At 55.8% G+C, this 25,686-nt stretch overlaps 1 protein-coding gene across 3 annotated transcripts in view; it reads left to right on the forward strand.

Moving 5' to 3' along the window:
• HTT (huntingtin) overlaps positions 1 to 25,027 on the forward strand; it is a 139,987-nt gene extending 114,960 nt beyond the window's left edge. For 2 of the 3 annotated variants that reach the window (XM_059379949.1, XM_059379968.1), the window contains 17 exons: positions 572 to 667; positions 3,186 to 3,406; positions 4,994 to 5,120; positions 6,971 to 7,071; positions 8,202 to 8,356; positions 8,724 to 8,863; positions 10,267 to 10,349; positions 11,855 to 11,985; positions 12,120 to 12,249; positions 14,269 to 14,424; positions 16,667 to 16,857; positions 17,025 to 17,139; positions 17,285 to 17,498; positions 17,899 to 18,004; positions 19,689 to 19,851; positions 20,025 to 20,185; positions 21,061 to 25,027. In XM_059379949.1, coding sequence (XP_059235932.1) covers positions 572 to 667; positions 3,186 to 3,406; positions 4,994 to 5,120; positions 6,971 to 7,071; positions 8,202 to 8,356; positions 8,724 to 8,863; positions 10,267 to 10,349; positions 11,855 to 11,985; positions 12,120 to 12,249; positions 14,269 to 14,424; positions 16,667 to 16,857; positions 17,025 to 17,139; positions 17,285 to 17,498; positions 17,899 to 18,004; positions 19,689 to 19,851; positions 20,025 to 20,185; positions 21,061 to 21,274 — 2,504 coding nt within the window. In that variant the 3' untranslated portion in view covers positions 21,275 to 25,027. The remainder of the gene's footprint in view (positions 1 to 571; positions 668 to 3,185; positions 3,407 to 4,993; positions 5,121 to 6,970; positions 7,072 to 8,201; positions 8,357 to 8,723; positions 8,864 to 10,266; positions 10,350 to 11,854; positions 11,986 to 12,119; positions 12,250 to 14,268; positions 14,425 to 16,666; positions 16,858 to 17,024; positions 17,140 to 17,284; positions 17,499 to 17,898; positions 18,005 to 19,688; positions 19,852 to 20,024; positions 20,186 to 21,060) is intronic. The other variant, XM_059379958.1, reaches the window with a different exon arrangement.
• Positions 25,028 to 25,686: the final 659 nt, after the last annotated feature.

Below are 25,686 nucleotides of genomic sequence, written 5' to 3' on the forward strand. Positions count from 1 at the left end.
ATTGTTTTCTGTTATAGTCAAAATGCTTGTTCCTATAATGCATTGTAATAGTAATATATTATAAAATAAAATGACTTATTCTTTTCAAGGGACAGTGTCCTTAACAAGGGTCATTAACCAGAATTTCCCAAAAATTGGACATTATAGTTTACATGTTAGAGGGTGTTTTGAAGTTTCATTGTTTAAATTGTTTTCATCTGTGCATTTGTAGTCAGCTTGAAAACGAAGATCTAAGGAGTAATTTTTCAAAGCCAGACTTCTTGGGGATCGCAGTGATGCTTTTAGCAGTAATGAGTCACGAGCTGTCTGATAAAGACCTCCAGGGCAGGAGGTGACAAGCAGCAGGCAGTGGAGAGCCATGGAAATCTCAGTGTAGAAGTCAAGTCCTGTGCCTTTCAGACTAGTCCAGACACTGATGCCCATGTCTCCTACTACCTAAAACTGACTATAGGAAATCTACACCTCATTTGACTTAGTCTGTCATCTTGAAATCTTTGCATGAATGTGAAAATTTGAATAATAAGGAAGAGTAAAAGTGTTTGGAAATTGTGTGTTCTGTTGTGATTTTTAGTTGTGGTGCAGCCTGGGGACCAGCTTCTTAGTCCAGAGAGAAGGATGAACATCCCGAAGGCTTCCAGAGAGAACGAAATAGATTCAGACACACAAAGTAAGTCTCAAGATTCATTCCATCCATCCATCCTTCCTTTCTCCCCCCCCCCTTTTTTAAAGATTTTATTTATTTATTTGTGAGAGAGCGAGGGAGAGAGCACAACAGGCAGGGGCAAGAAGAGTGGACTAGGGAGAAGCAGACTCCCCTCTGAGCAGGGAGCCTGATGCAGGCTTGGATCCCAGGACCCTGAGATCATGACCTGAACTGAAGGCAGATGCATAATTGACTGAGCCACCCACGTGCCCCAAGACCCATTCTTTCTTACCTGGCTTTTATGAGGGCTTGAAATTTATTCATAAAAGAGACTTTTTAAAGGGTCAGTGTGGACACTTAAAAGCTTACTTAATTTAGCTACGTTTTGTTGCTTATCTCCAGAGTTGAGGGCAATTTGAGTACGTCACCTTGCGTGTGCTCCCCACCCCCTGGTCACAGCTGTTCTTCCACCCTTGGGCTCTAGGCCTCGCCCCCAGACTCGGTTCCCTGAGCTCGGGGTGGGGTGGGGGGAGCCACAGGCTGCGTTCCTGCCCTGTGTGCTCACTGTCCTAAGTGCTTGCCAATGAACATTTGTAGAGTGATGAATGAGTGCATGAAAATACTAAGGGACTTGAGGTTCGTGGACCTGCCCACACAAATGTTAGGTAACCCGATGCCTATTTCAGCCTCTGTTTTGGTGGATTTTTAAATGAAAGTTACTGCTCTTCCTGCAGAATAAACATCCACATCCCACCCACTTTAACCCCTTCCAGCTCCTCGGGGCTTCCAGTCTTAGATGTGTGCCATGGCTGTGCATGTTCTCTCCTGATTCAGGTCTTTCACTGGCAGTGTGGCAAGGCAGGGCGGGAAGAGAGCTCTTGGCCAAGTGACTGCTTGTTCCTGGGGGCCTCCCGGCATCTTCACCGGGGGTGTGGCTGGAGTGCCAGCCTGCGGCGGATCCAAAGACGAGAAGCACATGCCCTTGGCGGTTCTTGGCTGCCTCTTTTATGGAACACTCTTCCTTGGAATCCTGGAGTCTTCGCCATGCTCTGGTGGCTTAGGAAACGTGCCTTTTTTCAGAACAAGTACATACATGCTTTGTCCTTTCGCCGGCACATGTGCCAGCTGGGCGTGGACAGCGTCTTCCTGTCATTCGTGGTCAGCATGGTGATTTTTCTTCTGGTCGCCTGCTGAGGGTTCTGTGATCAAATCACTGTCCAGAAGCAGTGTGTTTCATGACCCAGCCAAGTTCCTCTGCAGGTGTTTTCCTTGAAGCTCTCTGGTTCCGCCAGCCCCCAGTCTGTGATTTCATAACTTCTTGTTGAGACAGGAGGGCTGTGCGGACACTCACCTCCCTGCTGGGCCACGTTCTAGCTGAATGGCCTTGGCAAGTTATTATCTGGTGCTTCTGCTGTACAGATACAGATGGCACTGACCCTGGGTTAGTGTGAGGATCACGTACCTAAGAGCCCTGAGAACATGTGCCAATCTTGTTACGCTCAGCAGACTAATTTTAGTCATAATGTGAATTTCCATTCCTCTGAAAAGAGTTCAGGCATTTCAAGGGGTCGAGTCGGAGCAGACAGGCCCCCAGACAGGAGTGTGTCTAGTTCATGCCGACCCTGAGTATTCACCGGGCCCAGTGAAGACCGTCTGATTTCTTCCCGGCCCTAGGAGGGAACTTGCTCTTTTTATCACTTGGACAGGATGATAGCTCTTACAGAGTGACCATTGGGGCACCTGGCTGGCTCAGTCAGTGGAGCATGCGACTCTCGATCTTGTTATCAGAAGCTTGAGCCCCAGGCACAGAGTTTACTTAAAAAAAGTATTATCGAAGGCAGCTTCGTTGGGACTTGACTCCATAAGCCCATTGAGAGCCTCCTCTCCATATGACGATGTTGCTTATCCTGTCAAATCTCCTGAACTGTGGGTTATACTCGTGCACAACCCTGAACGTTTTGTCAACTCAGCCAGTAATGTTCTGGCTCATACTTGTGTCAGACTCAGCGTGACTGCAAAGCGGTCCCTTCCCTTGACATGCTCTGGCTCTTGTCTAAGGCTGTGGGCTGTTCCTCAGTGTTCTGCCTTACGACTTCTAGGGGAGACTTGGCACCCTGTCAAAATCCCACCAGCAATCTGGGAGAGCCCCTGATCTCAGGAAACATGGAGCCAGAGATGGACAATGGAGTTTTCTGCACACTGGCAGAGAGAGCAGCACAGGGTCCCAGGAGAACTGGGGAAGGCCGGAGCACGATGGCTCCTGGGTGTTGGCCAGTAGGTGCTGCCACACAGTGCAGGGCGGGCAGGGGCTGGGGTGGGGTGTGGGAGATGGGATCAAGACCGCAGTTCTGGCCAGCACGGAGAGGATGGCCAGTTTCGGTATACTGGATGGAGATGAAACTTGCAGGACCTTGGTACCGCCTGGGAGTCTAGGGGGCTCTGCGGCTGAGGCTGAGCGGCTGGCTGTAGGCCTGGGCCTTTGCCTTGGCAGGGGTGGGAAGAGCAGGAGCAGAGGTGGCAGCTTCGCTGTGTGTCTCAACAGAACAGGCCTTGGAACCCCGGTGTTTGTTTTCAGACCCGGCGTACATCACCGCAGCCTGTGCGATGGTGGCAGAGATGGTGGAGTCTTTGTCATCGGTGTTAGCCTTGGGGCACAAAAGGAACAGCAACACCCCTGCGTTTCTCACATCAGTGCTCAGGAACATCATCATCAGCCTGGCTCGCTTACCCCTCGTCAACAGCTACACACGCGTGCCCCCCTTGGTGAGTCTGCTCATTGCTTTGCACAGAAATCGGAATAACAGAGGTGTGTGAGCTGGCCCTGGGCTAGGGGGGGCTCCTAGCAGGGAGAGCAGGAGCTCACCACTTAGGTGCCTCTCCCGGGTGGCCAAAGCCTTGCATGGTGCATAGGCCAGGCCTCTATCTGGCTTCCCCAGGTACAAGGTCCAGCGGTCATTGGTAGAAGTGCTGGCTTTTGCAGCACGGGGTGACACACTGCATGTGGGAGTGAGGGTTAATCTCCTGCTAGTTGGTCCTCAGGGTCAGGCGCGATTAGAGGGTAAGTCTGCACCCTTGGTTAACAGTGGATGGAAATCGTGCCCCTGGGGTATTTGCCTCTGGGCTCAGGCACCGTCTGATACCATTCGGCCATCTAGGCATGACCACTTTTGAAACTCCTGATTTCCGATTGTCCTCGGAATCAGTTTCAAGTCGGCATGTGTCCACAGTCTGTCTCAGGTAGCAGGAAGGGCTTAGTGTGAGTGGGTTGGGGGTCAATGGTGGCCGGACAGCCTCTCCCCGGGGAAGCTGCAGAGACAAGGAGTAGGGGCACCGGGTGAACACGGCATGGCCTCAGGTCAAGGTGAGCAGGGACCAAGAGGAAGGGGGCTTGCATCTGCCTCGAAAGGACCTGTGCCTGCCCCTGGGCACAGCCTCTCTGCCGGTATGTGAGTGGGAGACACAGGGCAGACTGCCCCCCCAGTACATGCAGGACGTCTCTGTAGGTCTGGAGCCAGCTTGCTCCTTTGGAGGGGCGTGGGGAGCCACTGTGTGAAAGCCCCGTCCTAGAGGTCTCAGTGCCTGGACCAGACGTGATGGCGCAGGGTCTGGGGCCCAGGCTGTAAGGGGTGCTCCTCCAGCCGGGGTCTTCACTGGTGGAGCAGGGCCCCACCAGGAGGGCACCCTGTCAGGGTGTGCAGAGCAGGTCTGTGACGCTGTGAGAGAGAGACCTTGTGTCTTCCTGAACCAACTGAGAGGCAGTGGCACTGCGGAGGTGGGCTGGCCATGTCTCCGAGGCCCCCACGGGTGCGCCTGGGGCATTGGGAGCTGACGGGTCTGCTCCACTGGCTGGAGGGGTGGCTTCTTCAGCTGCTAGGACCACCTCGGTTCTGCCTCAGGTTAGCCCTGTGTTGGTGGAGGTGACAAGTGTGGATGGTGCGGCTCTCTGTGCCCACCCACCAGGGACTCTTTCTGCGCACAGCCAAACCTCATCTGACGCCCATCTTTATCTAACACACCAGCTGCTGTTTGGGGGCAGGGCTGCTCCTGGCTGCGTCCCGGGGGCTGCCATCATGGACTTTGGAGAACTGACTGGGGAACAGCCAGCTGGGGAGGTGTGGGGTGGGTTGTGGCGGTCAGGGAAGTGGGAGTGTAGGAGATCTTGGGCAGCGCATGGAAGCTGTTTTTCGGAAGGATGGTGTGCTTGCTTTCAGGAATGTCTGTGTGAGCTGTCGGTAGGCACGTGGCCTCCAGAGAGAGACCGGGGGTAGAGAAAGGATGCTTCATGGTGTCCTCAAAGTGTGGCTGTCCTGTCTTGACTGGGGTCACTCTGTTTCTTTTTTGTCTTCTCAGGTTTGGAAGCTCGGATGGTCGCCCAAGCCAGGAGGGGACTTTGGCACAGCCTTCCCTGAGATCCCGGTAGAGTTCCTCCAGGAGAAGGAAGTCTTTAAAGAGTTCATCTACCGCATCAATGCACTAGGTAGCCTGGGTTTTTCTTCCAAAATTGTTAGTCCTCAGAGTGCCTAGTTCCTCTCGTCTGTTCCACAGGGGATGTAGGGCTTGATACAGTCATGTGTGAGTACATTCCAAGGTGAATACCAACTGTCACCGTGAAAAATGCTCCCCAGGTTGGTGCAGTGTTTGGGGGTGTGAGAGAGACGGGATGGGTGTTTAACACCACATCTTCACACAGCAGGCCTGTCAGAAGTCAGGACAGGCCCCTGGTGGCAGATCACACACAGCCCAGCTCAGCAGCTCTTATTCCCTTGGGTGCAGGGTGAGCAGGTGGAGGGAGCAGGGGAAGGGGGGCTTCATTGTGTGAGACAGAACTCCCCCCGGACGATGGGGACAGGCATCTTAGGCTCTAGAACTCCCAGTGTCAGGCCTTTAGCATCGTTAATAGATTCGGAAGCCAAATGAGACTCGACTGGCGCTGTCATCAGTAAAGGACAACCTCTGTGGTTTCCCGCCGGGTGGCTTCTCTACTTCCTGCAGCCCACAGTGCCTTGCCTTTTTGTCCTCATTTCATGGCTGGAGGCCCGATCCAGTGGGAGGGCTGTAGTTGGTAGGTCCCGAGTGGCTGTGTCCGGCTGTGGTGTTTCCTGAAGCATCTGGAATGGGTACCCCACCTGCCCATGAGGTCTGCCCTTTGTCCTTGTGACCCCGTGCTCTCAGGGTTCTGCAGAATTTGTGCTCCTCTCGATCCCATAAGGTTCAGGTAGCTAGATCTGTCTTGCCTCTCCTTTGCCTTTGAGTGAAGCAAGCAGTTGGTTACCGTGTCTGAAGTGCAGTCTCAGCAGTGATCCAAGACTACCTCAGGCAGCTTCGTTTCTCTCCCGTCCTCGAGGTGGTTCCCAGGCGGTCTCCTGGCTGGCCCCTGTGTGCGGTCCCTCCCATCCTTGCTCAGGCACCCTTGTGCTTGAGTCCTTACTCAGACCTGCAGGAGGGACCCCGGGCAGCTCCACAGTCTCTTTCTGTTGTTGGCTTCTCCCTTGCCTTTGTCTTTGTCCGTTCTTCTCCTTTCCCCTAAATAAACTGTGTAAACATCTGTCTGCTGCACCTAATCCCCCCACTTCCAGTTTAAAAGAAGATCCTCAAGTTTATTGCTCTGGTTTTCTGGCCTTCAGTACCCCCTCCTGTTCCTTGTAGCCCGAGTGCAAGTGGCATGGCCACAGCCACCTCCCAGGCCACGTGTGGGAATAGGAAGCATGGCACTCAGCCCTCCCCTTGAGGGGCGCTGGTGGTGATGGTGCTTGAGGGTGACCTATAGGCACACATCTGCCAGACACGAGTACCCGCACTGGGTGACACCCTTTTGATCTGTTCTTTAGACAGAATCAGAGAAACCATTGCCATAAGTTCTTTATTTTCAGCAGCTTCTCTGAAAAGTCACAGGGCACGCATGGCTCCCGCTCCAAGCGTGCAGTCTGGGGGCCTGCTGTCTGGACATGGCTGTGCAGCTTGCAGCTTCAGGCTGCGCTCTGTCTTTGGGGAAGACCTGGGAGCCTTCCAGTGAGCAGGGCAGGAGCAGCTCAGATGTGGCCTGCTGCTGGGACGTCCCTTCTCTTCACTGTGTCTTCACAGCAGGGGTAGAGATGGTGCCCCTTGCTTGTCGTGTGGCCTCAGACGTGTGTTCTTCTGTTTCTTTGTGGATGGAATGGAGCTGGCAGTGTGGCTGCATCTCTGAACCGGCATGCGGCTCAAGGGGGCAGCTGCGTGTTGACCCTAGGGGTGGGGCCTATTCCAGCTGCAGCCACGCAGCCCAGCTGCCACGTCACATCGAGGCTGGGGAGTGGGTGACTCTGTCTCACATAACATTTGCATTCCTAGGCTGGACCAGCCGCACTCAGTTCGAGGAGACGTGGGCCACCCTCCTTGGTGTCCTGGTGACTCAGCCCCTGGTGATGGAGCAGGAGGAGAGCCCACCAGAAGTAAGGCCACGTGCGGGCCCGCACAGCCCCTGGCTGGCACCTGGGCAGTCGAGGCAGCTGGTGACCTGTTCGTGGGGGACCGAAGAAGGGCAGAAGGCTCGTTGTTTTGGTCTTGACTTAGGTTTACAAGGGTGGCCAGTCTAGTCTAGACTAACATTGCAGAGCAGGAGCAAATCCCCTTGAAGTTGCAGTGGCCTTGATGGCCAGCGGCTGCCACATTCTGCATTTAGGGTCAGTAGGGCTATACCTTTTCTGGGAAGTATGTTTGAGTTCTGCCTATCAGAGTTTACGTACAGCATGTAGGTTGGATCAGAATGAAAAGGCACGTGGTAAAGGCCGTGGATACGGGTACCTACCTGTGTTTGTTTGACTGGCGGGGCTTCTTAGAATGTTCGGATGCATCACATTCCTGTACTGTCAGTACAAGCCACATTCTGATAAGGCAAAGCCTGAGATACTGAAAGCCATCAAATAGAAATGTGGCACAAACTCATAGAAATGTCAGTTCAAAGAGTAAATGTGTCAGAAATCACGAGTGTCTTTAAATTCATGTATAGAACTAACAGGTTGTCATATGCAGAGTTCCTAAAATGAGGGAGAAAATTGAAGGGCAATTTCTTAAAAAGTAATTTGCCTTTGGAGATTTGTAGGTGACCTTGCCTTGAAAGACAGACATCAGCCATCAGATTTCTTTCAAGTCACAGATGTGGGGAACTTAGGCAGACAAAACAGGATCCTTGGGACGCCTCGGTGGCTTACTGGGTTAAAGCCTCTGCTTTTGGCTCAGGTCATGATCCCAGGGTCCTGGAATCGAGCCCCACATTGGGCTCTCTGAGCAGCAGGGAGCCTGCTTCCCCCCTCTCTTTGCCTGCCTCTCTGCTTACTTGTGATCTCTGTCTGTCAAATAAATAAATAAAATCTTAAAAAAAAAAAAAAAAACCAAACCAAAAACGAAACCAAAAAACAGGATCCTTGCTGGGAAGGCATGTCCCTCTACAGCACTCGAGGCTCCCCATAAGACCCTGTGACCTGAGAACCACGGCCTTCGGGTTCTGTGTGCAGGTAGGGGCAGAAGTGGTTTCCGGTGTCTGGACGCTCGTGACTTGATGAAGTGTGGGCTCTCCTTCCAGGAAGACACAGAGAGGACCCAGATCAATGTCCTGGCTGTGCAGGCCATCACATCGCTGGTGCTGAGTGCAATGACTGTGCCTGTGGCCGGCAACCCTGCTGTGAGCTGCTTGGAGCAGCAGCCCCGGAACAAGCCCCTGAAAGCCCTCGACACCAGGTGGGAACAGTGAGGCACCTGTCTGCCCTGCCCAGAGTGACCAGCGCCTTCACCCCGGGCCCTTTGGTCTGTTTCCAGAATGACAAACAGCACACTTTTGCATATAGCATGTAGCCTCACCATACGGAATGCAAATCCAGAAGGGATTCGGTGACCTGTGACAGTTGAGATCACTGAGTGTTTAGGGCAGACTAGCAGAGCAAGAACTAGATAAGGCCACGTGGACAGGAGTCCCCTCAGAGGGAGTGTCCTTTCTGATCACAGGGGCTTGTTTCCTGTAGGCAAAGGTGGAAGAAGCCTTGAGGTTTTTGCTTTTAGGATTTTGAAAGGAAGCAAGATATTCTTTAACCTTTGTTCTGAATTTTAGGTTTGGGAGGAAGCTGAGTATTATCCGAGGAATTGTAGAGCAGGAAATCCAAGCAATGGTTTCAAAGAGAGAGAACATCGCCACCCATCACTTATACCAGGCGTGGGACCCCGTCCCTTCTCTGTCTCCAGCTACGACAGGTACCTGTGGGAAGAGGGGCCATTTGTCCCTGGGCCAGAACTAACATGTGACCAAGATAATAACATCACCGGTCAGGCAGAGGACTGGAAGTGTCTTTGGAGGCTGTGGTACTCACTGCACAGCTCTAATTTATGAGTACCTGTCTCACTCAGGGCTAGGCAAGCATAGTGGTATTGAGGAGCTCGAGTCTGGAACTGAACTGGAATGCTGTCCCTCACCAGTCAGGCCATGAGGAGTGGAGCAGCACTCAGCCTGAGACAGGCGGTGCTCCTGGGAGGGTAGAAGTTGAACTAGTTGCTCCCGGGAAAAATCAACAGAGTTCCTCAGTGACTCCTGTGGACTCTCCAGCTTCAAAGCAGAGAGCACTATGGCGAGAGACCCTTGGGGCTGGGCATCTCTGGGGCTGAGCTCCCTGCCCCCTGCTGTCCTCCCCTCCCCTGCCCTATATCTGCCACTGGCCAGGAACACCTGTTCTGTCTGGGCCTACGGGCTATGTGCCTGCCATGTAATGGGTACTGAAATTTGTCCCCCGGGCCTAAAAGAAGGAACTTTGGTGGGGGGGGGGGGGGGGGGGGGGGGGGGGGTTGTGGGAGGTTTTTTTTGTGGTTTTTTTGTTGTAGTTGTTTTAATACACAGGTTTTTTGTGGAACAGAAAGCGTTTTTTTTGATTACCTAGTCTATTTTAGGGGTTGTTAGGTCCTGTGATTGTAAGCATCCTGAGAGCTTTACCTGGAGAGCATTCTGTGTGGCCGTACAGACACTAGACATTTACTGGAGCACTGGACCATGCTCAGGAGCGTGCACTCGATGGCCCTGGGTCCCTTGAGCAGCTTGTGCCCCTAGGAGAGAGAGGTGGCCTCACTCACTATCACAGGAGCTGGGGCAAGTGGGTGCCTGGAGAGGTGCGAACACCCCAGGGGCATGGGGGCAGGAGTCTCTTGGTATGGGGCACGTGTACGCTGGATCTGGTGGAGGGTTAGCCAGGGACCTCTGGCTGGGGGTTGTTTAGGGTGCAGAGTGTGTGAAAGACAGTGGTTGTAGAAAAGATGGGTTGAGTGCGGGTATCTGGTGGGTGCAGCTAGACAGCCTAGACACAGGGCAGGGTCCCAGGAGGTGCTGCCCATGGACATTGTCGTCAGGGCCCCCAGAGTGCAGACCTGCTGGGCCACAGCCCCACCTGCAGCTATTGACCGACGTCTTGGCCACTCACCCCCAGTGGGTTCCCGAGCAGTTGGCTATTCCTGTGTTACAGAGGGAGCCAACTCAGCATGGCCGCGCTGGCCTGCCCGAGAAGGCCCAGAGGCCCTCGGGGCTCTGCAGAGCTGTCCTCCTTGCCTCTCGGGGTGGGTGCTGCTGGACAGGCTCCATGCAGGATGGCCTTCACGGTGTTGTCACCCCCCAGGTGCCCTCATCAGCCACGACAAGCTCCTGCTACAGATCAACCCCGAGCGGGAACTGGGGAACATGAGCTACAAGCTTGGACAGGTCAGTATCGGCGGCGGCTTCCCCTGCCTCGAGCAGCCAGGGCATGTCCCCCTGCTATCCTCACTCGTTCTTGTCTGCCCTGAATTTGGGCCATTGGATGCATCCAGAAAAATTACATGCATTTTTTAAATAAAAGGAGGGCTTTTCTTTTATTTGTTCTCATTTATATTCTCTTCTCCAAAGATGATGTAAGGATCTTGTGTCTGTAGTGATGTGAGTGTGTATAAGTGCAGCGAGGTGGTATGAGTCAGGCGTTAGACCGCCAGGCTTGGGTGTGGTGAACACACAGTAGGGCCCTTGCTCGGTTTGGGCCCCAGGCATCCCTGCTGCCAACTCAGAGGGAAGTGGGGCCACATAACCCAGTGCAGCAGATAGGGCGGCTCTGGGCACCAGGGCAACAGCTTCCTGGATGGGTCACTTTGAGCTGTGTGTTTTGTGTCCTTGTGAGAAAGGCAGGTCGGTGACACATATGATAGTGCAGGCCGAGGAGCCAGAGGACATGTGTGCGGGTGGAGGGGACACCCATGGGTGGCCCGTCGGCTGCCCTGTCCACATTTGTGTTCTCTCACACCTTACTGGTTTACTTAGCAGTTACACAGGACTGTTTCCTTTTTAGCTTTTGTTTCAGGGGACATTGGCCAGAGCAGGTGTTGGAAATACTTGATTGTCCCGTGGGCATCCCCAGTGGCCCCTGGCACAGACTCGAGGCAGAGCCCCCAGGCCCACTCCGTCCTACCCTCTCCTACTCACACACACTCCTCCAGGAACAAGGAGCCACAGCCAGGCTCTCCATGCTGTCCTTGCCGAGACGTTTCTGCCCGAGATAAATCTGGTTGTTGGGGCTCAGTATCGGTGGTTCTACAGAAGTAGGTTTCTGAGGCACAGGCTTTGAGGGAGCTACCTTGGCTCTCTGGGGGTGCCTGACCTCCTCTTGGATCCAGAAGCAGTAGCCCCATTGCCTTCCTTCTTGAGCTTCTGTGTTTACGCACAGCCACCCGGAGTGGAGCCCCGACCGTAGGCTAGACTAGACTAGACAACCAGGCGGCTCCCGTGTCCCTCTGTACCGAGCGATCACTGACTTCTGGGGAGGGAAGGGAGCAGAAGGGCCGCCCTCTCTCGAGGCCCGAAGCTGGCTCTGAGGCTTCGTGGTTCCCAGTCCGTCTGTGGCAGCCTTCAGGCAGCCGCCTCCAAACAGCCCACCCCCCGTGCCAGGACCCCCACGGCTGATGGGATCTGAGGGGGAAACGATGTTTGTGCTGAATGGGAGTTGGGCTGGTATGTGGACGGGGCTCACCAGCTCTGCATGCCAGAGGACTTCCATGCCAACAGACGTGTGGGAGCACGGGGCCTGTGTGAACTGGGTGCACGGGGAGGTGCCCTGGTGGATGGGAGGACTCCTGTCCCAGCACTCTGCCACCATCTTCAGAAGCAAGAGGAAGCGGGGAGCCTGCAGCTCGGGACAACTCCACGCCTGAGCACTGAGCCCACGGCCTTGTCTCCCCAAGGTGTCCATTCACTCCGTGTGGCTGGGGAACAGTATCACGCCCCTGAGAGAGGAGGAGTGGGAGGAAGAGGAAGAGGAGGAAGCCGATGTCCCTGCCCCGGCGTCACCACCCACGTCACCCGTCAACTCCAGGTCTCCCCCATCTGCCCTTCATTTCTACAATTTGAGGTTTCTTCTGGGTTATTTGATTTGTTTGGGGTACTGTTTGACATGAGTGTCTCATCTGTGTGTGGTGGGGTGGTCGCCCCTCTGGTTTCACTCTGCAGGAAGCACCGGGCGGGGGTTGATATCCACTCCTGCTCCCAGTTTCTGCTCGAGTTGTATAGTCGCTGGATCCTGCCGTCAGGTTCAGCCCGAAGGACGCCCATCATCCTGATCAGTGAAGTGGTTCGATCTGTAAGTTCGCCTTCCCTGCTCCCCCACAGGCGCGGCACTCGGGTAGTTGGCATGCCCGCGCTCACACGTCTGCAGCAATACAGATGCTGCGCACAGTCACATAGTCCACAGTCTCTGGGAACCTGGGAGGGCGCTCTTAGCGGCTTGCAGGTACAGGAGGGTGAAATCCTATTTCTCCAGCCCAGGGAGGGGCCGCTTTGTACGTTTCTGATCTCTCGCCGGTGAGACTGCCGTGTGCGTCATGACATGGGGAGGCTCTGAAGGCCCCCTTGCTTAGCCACGTCCACCTTAAGGGCCCATCTCGTAACCGTTTGCTTTATTAGATGGGAGCTGGACTCTCAGTCCTGCCTCCACACCCCCTTTGAGAAGCTCCTTTGTGGGCAGTTGTTCTCTCTGTGGACTCGGCCTCCTGCGCAATCGAAGACCCCAAAGGGCATTTGTGCGAGGACTGGGTCTGCGTTGTTCACCAAACTGGGAGTGGAATCGTGTGGTTTACAAATAGTTCCTTGTGAGCCACTGTCTTCGCCTCCATACCATCATGTAGCAGGAAGTGAGTGAGAGTTTGGAGCCCACGACTTCAGTCCCTGCTTCCTGCCCATGGTCCAGCCAGCTAGAGGCGTCTGCACGGTCTCTGCCATGGGGGGGCTCCAGCCCTGACATGCCTCCATCCAGTAATGGCAGGCAACGACTTTGAGCCTGGTTCTTGCCAGTACGCAGCTTTTACGGTTCTTAAATCATTAGATACCTTGTCAAGGGGAAATATCCAAAACCTCCTTTTTAATGTGTAGTGAAAGTTCACAACCTGATTTTTTTTTCCAAAAATCAATAAATAGTAAGCACCTGTAATAAGGGTTTTTTTTATTTATCCATTTAAAATAACAGTGATTTTTATTTTAAAATAGCACTTCTTAAACAATTAGTAAGACGAGCCTTGTTTTACATTTTTGCAAATCTCTTGACTGATTTTTTTAAAAGAGAGTTGGAGGGGCGCCTGGTTGGTTCAGTGGGCTAAAGCCTCTGCCTGGGGCACATGGGTGGCTCAGTGGGTTGGGCCTCTGCCTTTGGCTTGGGTCATAGTCTCGGGGTCCTGGGATCGAGCCCCACATCAGGCTCTCTGCTTGGTGGGGAGCCTGCTTCCCCCTCTCTCTCTGCCTGCCTCTCTGCCTACTTGTGATCATTGTCTGTCTGTCAAATAAATAAATAAAATCTTTAAAAAAAAAAAAAAGCCTCTGCTGAGCATAGAGTCCGATGTGGGGCTCAATTCCAGGACCCTGGGATCATGACCTGAGCTGAAGGCAGAGGCTTTAACCCACTGAGCCACCCAGGCACCCCAAGAGTTGGATTCTTATGTCTGCTCTGCCTTCAGTCTAATATCAAAGGATTTCTAGAAAAGTCCTCTCTATGGTCAGAAGAGAGTAGAAAGGCAGACAGGGTCTCCATGTTACCACGGAAGCAGTTCCAACCTTAAGAGGCCTGGGAGGCACCCCAGTGTCTGCTGTGTCCGCCTTCAGCACTGCTGCTGCCGGGGTCTCACTGAGCGCCGTGTGGCCTGTGCCCAGGCCTCTGAGGAGGGCAGTGCTTCTGCCTGCGTGCCAGGTGATGGGGGAAGAAGTGAGCCTCTGAGAACTCAACATTTTGGGGAGATGGAATCATCCAAGCATTTATTTCTGAAATAGTGGCCCATTTCTCTGTCCAGGGCTTTGGAGAGCCTGTACCCCAGTGCTATGAGGCAGGGGGGACCTAAGGGGGGCCTGGTGTTTTGCAGAAAAGCAGTTGAAGGGCTTTTCAGTGGCACCGCGGTTGTGACAGATCCAGACGTCAACTCTCCCTGGGCATTGTAGCACAGAAGCATTCTTCAGAGGCTACTCGGTGACCAGTCCTTCGCCTGGTCTGTTCACGCCTCTGTTGTAGGTTTCCATGGGGGCCACTTGCATACCTGGCCAGGACTCCTTTGGGTACCCAGCATGTGCATTTTGGATGTTGTTGCTTACTTGCTGTCTGAACGTCCTGTGCCCCCAGCTCCTGGTGGTGTCGGACTTGTTCACGGAGCGCACCCAGTTTGAGATGATGTACTCGGCGCTCACAGAGCTGCGGAGGGTGCACCCTGCCGAAGACGAGATTCTCACCCAATACCTGGTGCCTGCCACCTGCAAGGCGGCTGCTGTCCTCGGGATGGTAAGTGTGGGCTGCTGTGGGAGCCACCTGGGGTCGGCCGCCTGGTGTTGTCCACAGGTGTAGCCTCGGCTTTGGACAACCTGGCACGGGCTGGAGGTCATCTGCCTCTTCGTGGGTCATGGTGAAGTGTGTTGTGTGGGCAGGCCTCGGCTTAGGGCTCTAGTACCCCTTAGGTCCGGGTCATCACAGTGACCCATCTTCCCCAGGAGCCAGGGGTGCAGGCAGTAGAAATGTGATGGCTCCTCCTCCAATCACCCATGCCCCTCCCCCCAAGACCCCTGTGCTTCCTCTCACTGGAGCTTCCCTCCTGGGGGCCATGTTACCCTAGAAACCCTGCATGTCCTCCCCCATAGTCTGGTGCTCTGGTCTCTTCTTGGCAGGAGGGCACATGGTCTACTAGTGAGTCCTTTCTTACTCCGCAGCTAACTGACGAGAACTGGGCCAGTGGGGTGCACGCCGTTCTTTGTGCACCCTCACGTGGTGTCCGCTCACCAGATAGGCTGTGGGCACATGAACATGTTTGTGCACAGGCCCTGCCTTTGTTAGCTTGTCAGGGACGAAAGCTTGGCCTCCAGACAGCGCCAAGCTGGCTTGTGCTCTCGGCTACGTAGCTGCTGCCAGTGACCCTGGGGCTCAGCCTCCTGTTGGCAACAGGGACTCCTCCATCTATCCCACACGTGGGGGCTGCCTCCTCCACATCCCCATGCGGTTCTGTCTGTCCTGGTGCTGCGGCAGGTCTCCCCCACCCAGCCCTTTGTGGAGAAGGCCAAGACCAGGTCTCACAGGACGTAGCAGAGGTGTGGGCCCACATCTGTGGCCTGCAGCCCTGCCTCTTGCCCTTCCTGGCTGTGGCCCCTGTTGAATTTGTGCCTCTGATCCCAAGTGCCCGGGCAGGTACCCTGCATCCTGGGTGGCTGTCAACTGTGGAGCCACCATCCAGGAGCAGGAACAATGAGCCCATCAGCTTGCCCCCATGAGCACGTCACTTCAAAGTGTGTGCTCTCCGGGTGTCGAGAGACACGTGAAAGCTGGACTTGAAAGGGTCTTTTTTGTCTTTGTGGGGGATTTCAGCTGCTGGCTGCATTTTCATCCTAATTGTGTTTTTGTACTCAGGCCCAGATCCCCCTAGACAAATGTCGTGTTGTCAATAAATTGAATAAGTTAAAAGCATTTTTCAGAAGATCCTGAGGCAATCGCTGCATGTTCACACTGTCCCTGTCCTGATGTGCTCGCAGATGTCCCCATGAAGGTGGGGGCTCTGTAGCCACATATTTCCACAGCATTGGGGACCATGCCTCTCTCATGGCAGGTCCTGCTGGGGTTTGCAGAGGCAGGGGCTGGCCTCTGGTTGGGAGGGGTTCTTGGGAAGGCAGCACCCCACCCTGGCGTGTGCGCATTGGCTCACAGGAACCCTTGGTGGCGAGAGCCACATTTCCCAGCCGGGTGGGGGGTGGCTCATGAGCACTAAGGTCTCCCCACCCCCATGCTGCTTTCTGCAGCTGCTTCTTCCCCAAGAAGGAGTGAGTCTGGAGGGAGGAGTGTGGCATGCTTGGTTTCTGTGGCGCACCACTCGGTCTTGGGCACTGAAAGAACACAGGTAACATTTTGGTCCAGGTCGGTGTAGACTACTGTCCAGGGTCCCCAAGACCACCCTGGGTTTTTGCTGGGAAGATTCACATATACTCACAGCTGGAGGTTTATCCCGGTGAACACAGATAAGGCAAAATAGTGAAGGGAACAGGTACGGGGTGGGGGGCCTTGGAGGGATGAAGTCCAGAGGAAACAGGCACCAGCAGCCAGCATCCTCTCCCGGGGAGTCAGGTGGGACACACTCTGTTCCCAGCAGCGCCGTGTGACAACACATGTGGCATCCCTTCTTCCGGGGAAGCTCATGAGAGACGCAGAGCAGGGCTCTCGCCAGGGCTAATCCTGTGGGCCCTTCTCCGTGGCTCAGCTCCAACCGTAGAGCTGTTGGTGCTGACTGCAGCGTGGGAAGGGGACAGGAGGAAAGGGTGTTGGCACCGACTGTAGAGTGGGTGCAGACAGGATGGGGGGCATGTCTGAGGAGCTGAGAAGGCTCCCGATGGCCAGGAGCCCAGGCGCCTGCCTAGGGCCAGTGCTGTGCAGGCCTCTCCAGCTAAGTCCTCGCAGTATACTGTCTTCCTCTATAGCATGAGGTCAGCCCCTCCTCAGTCTCTCCCGTTGTGGTGGGCTAACCTCTGCCCCTGTGCCCGTGCCCTAGGACAAGGCTGTGGCAGAGCCAGTCAGCCGGCTGCTAGAGAGCACGCTGAGGAGCAGCCACCTGCCCAGCAAGGTTGGGGCCCTGCACGGTGCTCTCTATGTGCTGGAGTGCGACCTTCTGGACGAGACAGCAAAGCAGCTCGTACCAGTCATCAGCGACTATCTCCTCTCCAACCTCAAGGCGGTGGCCCAGTGAGTATGAGTGGCCTTGTGGGGTCTCCATGTGGGATAGGGTAGGGTGGATCACACATCAGGTGGTGGGGCCCAGGGTGGCACCCTTCCGTGGGGACGGGGGCCGAGGTCCCTGAGATACAGGGACAGCACATACCATCAGCTTGGTCCTCACCTCATGGTTTCAGCTGCGTGAACATTCACAGCCAGCAGCATGTGCTGGTCATGTGCGCCACCGCCTTCTACCTGATCGAGAACTATCCTCTGGACGTGGGCCCAGAGTTCTCAGCCTCAATCATACAGGTGAGTGGCCTGGGGCGGCCTGCTCTGGAACAGGAGTGGGCGTGCACACACGGTCACCCGTGGAGGGGAACGGTCAGGTCATTTTGATTTGGGGAATAGGCACGAGCCACAGAGGCCTGACCCAGAAGTAATTCTTCTCACTCAGATGTGTGGGGTGATGCTGTCCGGAAGTGAGGAATCCACCCCATCCATCATCTACCACTGCGTTCTGCGGGGCCTGGAGCGCCTCCTGCTCTCAGAACAACTCTGCCGGCTGGATGCGGAGTCCCTGGTCAAGCTGAGTGTGGACAGAGTGAATGTGCACAGCCCACACCGGGCCATGGCCGCCCTGGGCCTGATGCTTACCTGCATGTACACAGGTGAGCTGTGGGGCCCCAGAGACTGGCCCAGGCCCACCCGGGCCTGGCAGGTTAGTGACCCCGGGCTCCAGGCCACATGGGCCTCCTGTCTCTGTGAGAGAGAAGCATTCTCATTCTTGGGACACAGACCATGGGGCCTCCCTGGTATTTGGGAGAGATCTAGAGTCTGGGATCATGGGGTAATGGGCTCAAGGTCACATTGCTGTACAGGCTTCATTCAGAGCCGAGCCTGGGGAGCAGGTCTGCAGACCGACCACCGAGCCCTGTGTACCTGGGTCGGGCCCTGGGCTGCTGAGAGTTCCCTTCAGCTGGCTTCACAGCATCTCCCAGGGTTTGTTGAACTGCTGTGAGTTCAAGGCACAGTCTTCAAAACATAATAGTACTGAACGATTTGTTTCAGGAAAGGAGAAACTCAGTCCGGGCAGAAGCTCAGACCCCAGCCCTGCGACCCCAGACAGCGAGTCAGTGATTGTGGCAATGGAGCGCGTGTCTGTTCTTTTTGACAGGTCAGAAATGAAGCCCACCTTTGCCCTGAGCTGCCCTGGCGTGCTCGCTGGAGGCAGTTGCCTTCCCACGCACCTGCTCTCCTCTCAGCCTTGCCCCTGTGGTCCTCTAGCTTCCTACTTGTGTCCCGACCCGGCACACACCACATTCAAGGCTCTGCGGCAGTGGGCCATCCTTCGAGCTCAGCACCCAGGAGTCTGGGGTTGACCAGCTCTGAGGTCAGGCCGAGTGCTCGCCCGTCTCTCGTGAAGGTGGCGGGGAGCACCCATCAGCATGGAGGCGTTAGGGGGAGCTTGTTAACGAGACAAGTCCTGCACATGGACTTCTGAGTAATCCTGAAGACATCCATCACACGCTGCTGCCTTCATGGGAGAAGAACCTCGTGGTCAGAACGCGCTCGGCTGCCTACCCCTGGGGCGTGGGGGCCCAGCCTTTGAGCAGCATTAGTGGTAACTTCAGGGCTAGTGTTGAGTGGACTATGACAAACATTTAGACAGTAAACAGAAGTGCTTCTGGGGGCTTGTAGTTAATCCCCGCCTTCCCCTACTTCATGCGCTTGTGTCCAGGGTTGTCTCGGCTTGCTAGTTCTGGAAAATGGGTTAGGCACCTTGCCAAGCTCTTTCCCCAGGACAGGGTCCCCGGTTCTGACCCAGGCATCCCAGCCCAGGCGACATGATGTGTCTGTGGCCTTGGGAGGCCCATTGTGTGCCGCTCAACCTGTCCTATTCCTTCAACTCGGTCTGCCAGAAGCATCTGGCTTTCACTGGAGCACACTGAGCAAGGTTGTCCCTGTGTCCACTTGGGCCATGAGGTATTATGGAAAGCCAAGCACTACAGTCTATTTCTGTGTTGAAATTTAAAATGAGTATTTATAGCCATTCTTCCATTCTACACAGATCTGTCAAGCCGGGCCACAGCTGGGTGGCAGGCAGGGGAGCCCACATTCAGGTCCCTGTCTTCATGGACTTTGTGCCCCAGTGCTAACCAAATAGACCAGTGTTTTAGTGAGTGCCCTCAGGTGTGCTACTTGGTCATGCTCCAGACACGAGGTGGGGACAGCCGTGGGCGTCACCCAGAGCAGCAGCCTCACATGTGCCAGGCTATAGCCAGCATCTGCAGCAGGGGATCTGAGCACACCTAGAAGGGGGCACGGGTCCAGTTTCTGAGTCAGTTCTGGCACTTTCCGCAGTGTATGGCCCTCCATACATACTCACGTGGCCACCCTCGGGGTGCAGACTGAAGTCTCGGGGGTGAGGGGCATCAGCAGGAGTGCGTGCAGGCCCAGTCAAGGAAGAAGAAAGGTCCTTGCTGACTGCAGTGCTGTGGCAGCAGAATGGGGGGCTGAGAAGGAGGTCATAAAGCATTTGGACATGGACGGAAATGAACGTAATGTGTACAGGGTTCCCAGGAGCTTTTTTTTTACTCTCCAATGGCACCATCTGAAACCCTTTCTGCTTATTACTTGGCATGACTTGGAAACCCCTCTCTGAGTCAGCCCCCACCATGGGGTGGGGGCACTGCGTCTACATTCACCTGTAGGTCCCCAGCGAGGTCAGCAGGAGTGGGGGGGCTTCGCTTCTTTGCTCTTGCAGGTCATGTCCTAGGGCCCAGGCCATCTCTCAACTGGTTTCAGACACAAGGCCTTCTCAGGGTGAGGCCAGACTGACCTGTGTCCCCTCCTTTTAGGGTCAGGAAAGGGTTCCCCTGTGAAGCCAGAGTGGTGGCACGGATCCTTCCTCAGTTTTTGGATGACTTCTTCCCACCCCAGGATGTCATGAACAAAGTCATTGGAGAATTTCTGTCCAACCAGCAGCCATACCCACAGTTCATGGCCACTGTTGTGTACAAGGTGAGGGCATGGGGTCATGGAGCCGGGGCCCCTGAGGTTGACTCACCCAGACTTTTCAGACTGAATGCCTTTTACTATCTGTGTGTGCTGACCCAGTAGACTTGCCCGTGGGCCTAGTTCCTCACCTTTGAGAACCAGAAGCTTGCCATGACCCCGCCTCTCATCTTTCTCAGGTTTTCCAGACTCTACACACCACTGGGCAGTCATCCATGGTCCGGGACTGGGTCATGCTGTCCCTCTCCAACTTCACACAGAGGACCCCAGTGGCCATGGCTGTGTGGAGCCTCTCCTGCTTCTTCGTCAGTGCTTCCACTAGCCAATGGGTCTCGGCTGTGTATCCTTCCCTGGGTCCAGGCTGGCACACGGTAGTTTCTGTTTGTCAGCGTCTGGGTTCCTGTTTTCTGTTAGAGTTTTTACAAGGAATGCAGCTGTCAAATGACGTTTATCTTAAGCCTTGAGAGAGTGCAGCATTGGTAAGAGAACAGAAAGGCGAATGTTTACCACACTGACCAGGACCGCTGGGAGAGGTGGGGTGGGAGGGGTGCCCCGGGCAGCAGGAGGTTCCCGTGGACTCCTCCCGCCTGCCTTCGGGCCCTGTGCAGTTGGCTGTGTGGCTGATGCTGGTTTTCATTATTCCTGGTCCATTGTGCCTCGTGTCAACCTTGCGGGTGAAAGGCTTAAGTAAAGATCTAGTTCCCACCCCAAAAATGCTGGCTGCCAAAAGGGGATGTTCTTCTCTGGCAGCCTTCCCCCAAGACAAACGAGAGCCTCTGAGCAGACAGCGGTCCTGGTGCTGGCGGCTGGCCTCGCTCAGCATTGCCAGGGAAGGCCTGGGCTGGGGGGCCATGGCTCTGGCCTTCCTCTGTGGGAGCAGGGCCCGTGGGAGCATCAGCAGACAGAACTGTGCGGGGAGCCAGGCCAGGTAAGTACTGAGGAGTGGAGCACCCCCGCCTCGGGGCTCCCCTTCGCACTGGGCAGAGCCAGGCTTCTGGTTGCTGCAGCAGCGTCTGTTGGCCGTTCCCAGCTTGGCTAGCAGGAACGAGGTGGGAGGCAGCTGCTGCTGCTGTCCAGGTGCCCTGCCTCTGCTCCGGGCGGCCTGTGTGTAGACCTGTGTTGGGGAAGGACAGCCTGGTGAGGCCAGAGAGGCACAGACAGGAGACCATTCATTCTTCCCTCACTTGAGCTTTGCTCCCTTGACTCATCTGCCAGCCTTCCCCACGTCATCAGCAGGATGGGCAAGCTGGAGCAAGTGGACATTAACCTCTTCTGCCTGGTGGCCACGGACTTTTACAGACACCAGATAGAAGAGGAGCTGGACCGCCGGGCCTTTCAGTCTGTGTTCGAGGTGGTCGCAGCACCAGGAAACCCGTATCATCGACTGCTGACTTGTTTGCGGAACGTCCACAAGGTCGCTGCGTGCTGAGCGCCCACGTGGGGCAGTGACCCTGGAGCTGGGGATCCCGCCTGTGTCGGCGCAGCTCTGCACATGGGCATCCCTGCTCCCCTGTGTCGCATCGTGGCCGGGCAGGCGGTGTCCAGCTCTGCCACGTGACGGAGGAGCCCTGTGGCAGTGAGGCTCCTTGCAGGGAGCATATGCAGTAACGTGGGGTTGAGCCTGAGTCCTTGCGGAGGGCAGGGCAGCTGTGTCACTAACCCTCTGTGCCGCGGCTAGTGCGAGACGCCAGCTAACCAGCCGTTCCCGTCCTCCCCATGCCCAGTCTGCTCGCGGCTGCCGGGCCACAGCTGCTCTTGCATCCAGGGCGGAGTCCTTGTGCTTGCAGGGTGGCCCGGGCCCCTCTGCTGTCCCACAGGCAGGAGGTGGTGCCAGCGGGCTGTGGGGAGCACTCCCCCGGGCTCTGCGGTGTGTGCGGGTCCGGGGTGGGGGGGTTGCTGGGTACGTGACACCCAGCACCATACTTCCCTTTCTCTGTTTTCTTCTCAGGATTTAAAGTTTAATTATATCAGTAAAGAGATTAATTTTAAGGTAACTTTCTCTGCCCGCGTAGAGTATGTGCATTGCCAAGTCTGTGCCACACGCAGCAGCACCGGTGGAGGCTTCCCTGAATAGGGGCGCTCCCGCCACCACCTGCTCTCCGTCCCGCAGCTCCTCCTGCCGGACACCTGCCTTCCATATTAACACGCCAGCCGCGCTCGGTGGCGCACTTCACCCTTTCTCACGCGTTCACATATAGTAAGAATCTAAGGCTGTTTAATGTTGAAGTGTCTGCGTCAGGAACGCACACAGCCTCTCTGGGGATTGGAAAGTACTGGCCCCTGTCCCATGCACAGGTGGGGTCTCTCCTCCCACCTGGACGGCTCCAGAGCTTCCACCCCAGTGAAGGACTACTGTGCTGGTCCCTCACTGACAAGGCCAGCCCACCCAGCTCTGACAGTCTGTCGTGTCCAGTGACACTGGCCCGGTTGGCCTGTGACCCCATCCCGAGTGGAGTCTGGGCGGCTGTCTGTCCATGGGCCAACTGGCCGCTCTTGGGGTCTGGTTCCCATGTGGTCTCTCTTGTGTGTTAGGGCCCAGGCTCTTGGTCAAGGGCAAAGGTTGGCAGCCATTCAAGAAGGACCCCAGCACCTCCTAGGTGCCCTTCCCAGCTCAGCCTATATACATTGGGCCTCCTTTCGGGAGGGTGCAGATCTGTGCCCAGTGGACCCAAGATGGGGCTCGATTGGAAGGAGCAGGAAGGAGACAGGACAGGGCAGTGGTTGGCTGGCCCACGGCCCCTCAGAGCCACTGCTTCTTCCCAGACCTAGGCCACAGGACCAGCTTTCTGTTTCCAACCCCAAAGTAGCCAAATTGTCCAGTGCAGAAGAGGCCTGGCCGTTTGGGTTGACCTCTGCTGGACAGAGGTGTGGTGTGCCTACAAGTAGGCCCGTGCTTGCTGTCTGACTAGGCTGGCAGGCTCTCTGCCCTCTTGGCCCCCAGAGACGGCACATCGTCACGTGGTGACCGCCACACCATTCAGCTTGGTTGTGAGTTCAAATGCAGGTAGTGTTTGGGGTATTTCATGGGGTAAGTGGAAGAGAACATCAAAGCCCTTTTCCAGAGTCTACAGAGGAGGAATATTGGTACATGGTTAGTTACCCTAACGTCTGGCCAGCATGGGCCTGACATCCCACCATAACACACGCAGCCAAACTGCCGGGAGACTCCTGAGCTGACTGTCTGCCCCAGAGCTCCCGTTTCCTTCTGCCCTTTCCTGCTGCTGCGGTTTGGGACCTACTGGGGTGCAGGGTTTTCCCGCCAGCCTCCACAGAGGCCCCACCAAACCAGGGCGTGAGTGGTAGAAATGGGTCCCATGTCTGAGCAGGATCGGAAGGGAACCTTAATGGAAAGTAGGTCACCATTGTTCCCGCCCCCGCTGGCCTCCCATTTCTTGACCTGCCATTTCCCATAAAAAGCCTGGTGGGATGTTTGTGAGTGCGAGGAAAGTGTGCCCCCATCCCCACCCGCCCCATTACCTCCGCGGCCCTGAGATGGGAGCACCGCGGGCCACGTGCTCTTCCTGCTGAGGTGTTGACATTGTAGGCGGTAGCACTGTGAATGGGAGGTTTGGAGCTGTTCCCCCTAGGAGCCATATCACTGGGCTCACCTGTAGGCGTCCCCATCTTCCCTTGTTTGTCACCGACCCGAGATCGTCATCTCTTAAGGGGGTCTGGAGCCCTGCTCTGGCCATGGCACACACTGGGCTGTGTGCTCAGAGATGGACAGGAATTGGCGAGCGCAGTTCTTAGCCATGGAGAACAGATACGTGTGTGCCTGTGCAGACCTGTGATTGTATGTATGTCTCCGTATGCAAATGTGCAAGGCTACCCAGGATGGCTGAGGCAGTTCTCAGAATTCGGCTTTTCTTAGCTGGCCACATGGAGTTGGTTGCATGGCTGAGACATCTAGGAACCGTGTCATTGCTCGTTAAAATCCTGAGAAAAGGGTTTGCCTTTCCAGCTCTCTGCACAAGGAATTAAAACTCTATCAAGTTCCTAGAAGTCTGTGGCAAGCAGCAGTCATCAATCCAGATGTTGTTGAAAATGCTAATTTGGCAGGTCTATTTGCAGTGGGGGAGTTGTTTTCCTGCTGACACTTTGAACACAGACTTGAATGAAACCGAATGAAACCAGGGCGATGTCCTTCTGCATGCCTTCCCCAGAAACGTGCCTCCCCTCCCTGCTGCCCCACTGTGGGCTGCCAGTGCCCGCATCTCCTGCCCTGTCCTATTTTTGCCAGCAAATGGATCCGGAGGATGAATGAAGCTGACCCTTCCAGACACCCCAAATGTAGCATCAGAAGGCCCTGCCTCTTAGAGGACCCCCACCGCACCCAGGCCCCCCCTCCATTGCAGATGTCACTTCCAGGGCCCCAGGGCCCCAGGGCAGCTTCTCCCGGGGAGCTGCAACGAGCCCTTGTTGTGAGTTCTTTTGGAACAGACTCTGACGAAGCTTTCTTCGGTGGGGGTGGGGGGTGTCTCTGGTATTGTGGGGAGTGGAGTTCAGATACTGTGAGCACCTTCCCAGTCCTCACTTTCCATTGTGTCCTTCCCTCTGCAGTGAGCCCTTGAAGCCATGGCTCCCGGTCAGGGTGACTGTGGGGTGGTTCTTTGTGGGGGGCAGGGTGCAGCAGCAGGTGACCTGCCTTGCTGGAGAGCTCAGGAGGGCTGTGCTGCTGCTGCTGGCCTGGAAGATTCAGGGGTCACTTTCCCCTGTGCACCTGTCACCTTCAATGCAGTCAAAGGAACCCCCTCCCCTCCCCCGAGTGCTTCTGGGAACACCTGGCCCTGTACAGTCCCTGCTGTTTCCCGGTGCAAACTGGGTGGTGACCACTGGTGCTGGAGGATCGTGGCTGTCATGGATGCAGGTGGTTGAGCTCCGAGCTGAGCGGGGGCCCCCTGTCCACGCTCGCCGCTATGCGCTACGGTGCGGTCCCAGTTAGCGGGCTGTGCGCGCTATGGTGCGGTGCCAGTCAGCGGGCTCTGCACTCCTGCCATGCCACCACCACCATCCCCCCAACGTGGGGAGCCAGCAAGGCTGTGAGGGGCACGTCCCGGAGCCCTGACCTGGACCTGACTGTCCGCTTCCAAGAAGAGAGAGAAGGACTGACATGCGATATGTATTTAAATTTTTTTAAACTGCTGCAAACGTTGTGTATCTGAATTAAAGGGAAATAACACCACATGCTGCTGTGCGAAGCATGCTTGCTCCTGGAGAACCCCCCCCCAGGGACGCTGGCCTGCGCCCGGGGTGAGGGAGCGGGCTGGGTGCGGGTTGGCCGGGTGTGTCCAAGAGGGCCCCACAGATATGAGCCACTTGGGACGTTGCAATCTGGCCATCGCAGGGCCACGTGGCTTGGGCATTGTATCCGGCTCCATGTGTGTCCCGCCCTACGGGGTCATCAGAGCTGGCGCAGGGCTGGAGCCCTCATGTGGTCTGGGATCTGGCCGCTGAGCTCTCCTCAGGGCCCTGTTGGCAACCAAGCTCCTGGCCTGCCTATTTGCACTTCGAAGTCTTCGCCTTGGAAGACCTCACAGGTCCCCAAAGTCTTGCCTACTCCCCTGAATGGGGAGCTGCACTTCTTAATTCTGGGTGGGCCCCTGCTCGGGAGCCATGACAGTGGGTGTTGTAATCTTGGGGTGCAGCTGTCCTACCTCCAGCCTGCACTGACCACAACCCCAGGTGGCAGACTGATCTCGCAGGGTACTGTGTCTATGTTCACTCCTGTCCCGTTCACTCCTGTGGCCCCGCATCCTGCACCACAGTGGGTTCCACACAGGCAACACAGGCAACTTAGTCCCTGCCCTCAGGGTGGCAGTGTGGCCAAATGCACAGATCTCC

This window comes from Mustela nigripes, chromosome 1 (genome assembly GCF_022355385.1).
Source record: "Mustela nigripes isolate SB6536 chromosome 1, MUSNIG.SB6536, whole genome shotgun sequence".
NCBI classification, from domain to species: Eukaryota; Metazoa; Chordata; class Mammalia; order Carnivora; family Mustelidae; genus Mustela; species Mustela nigripes.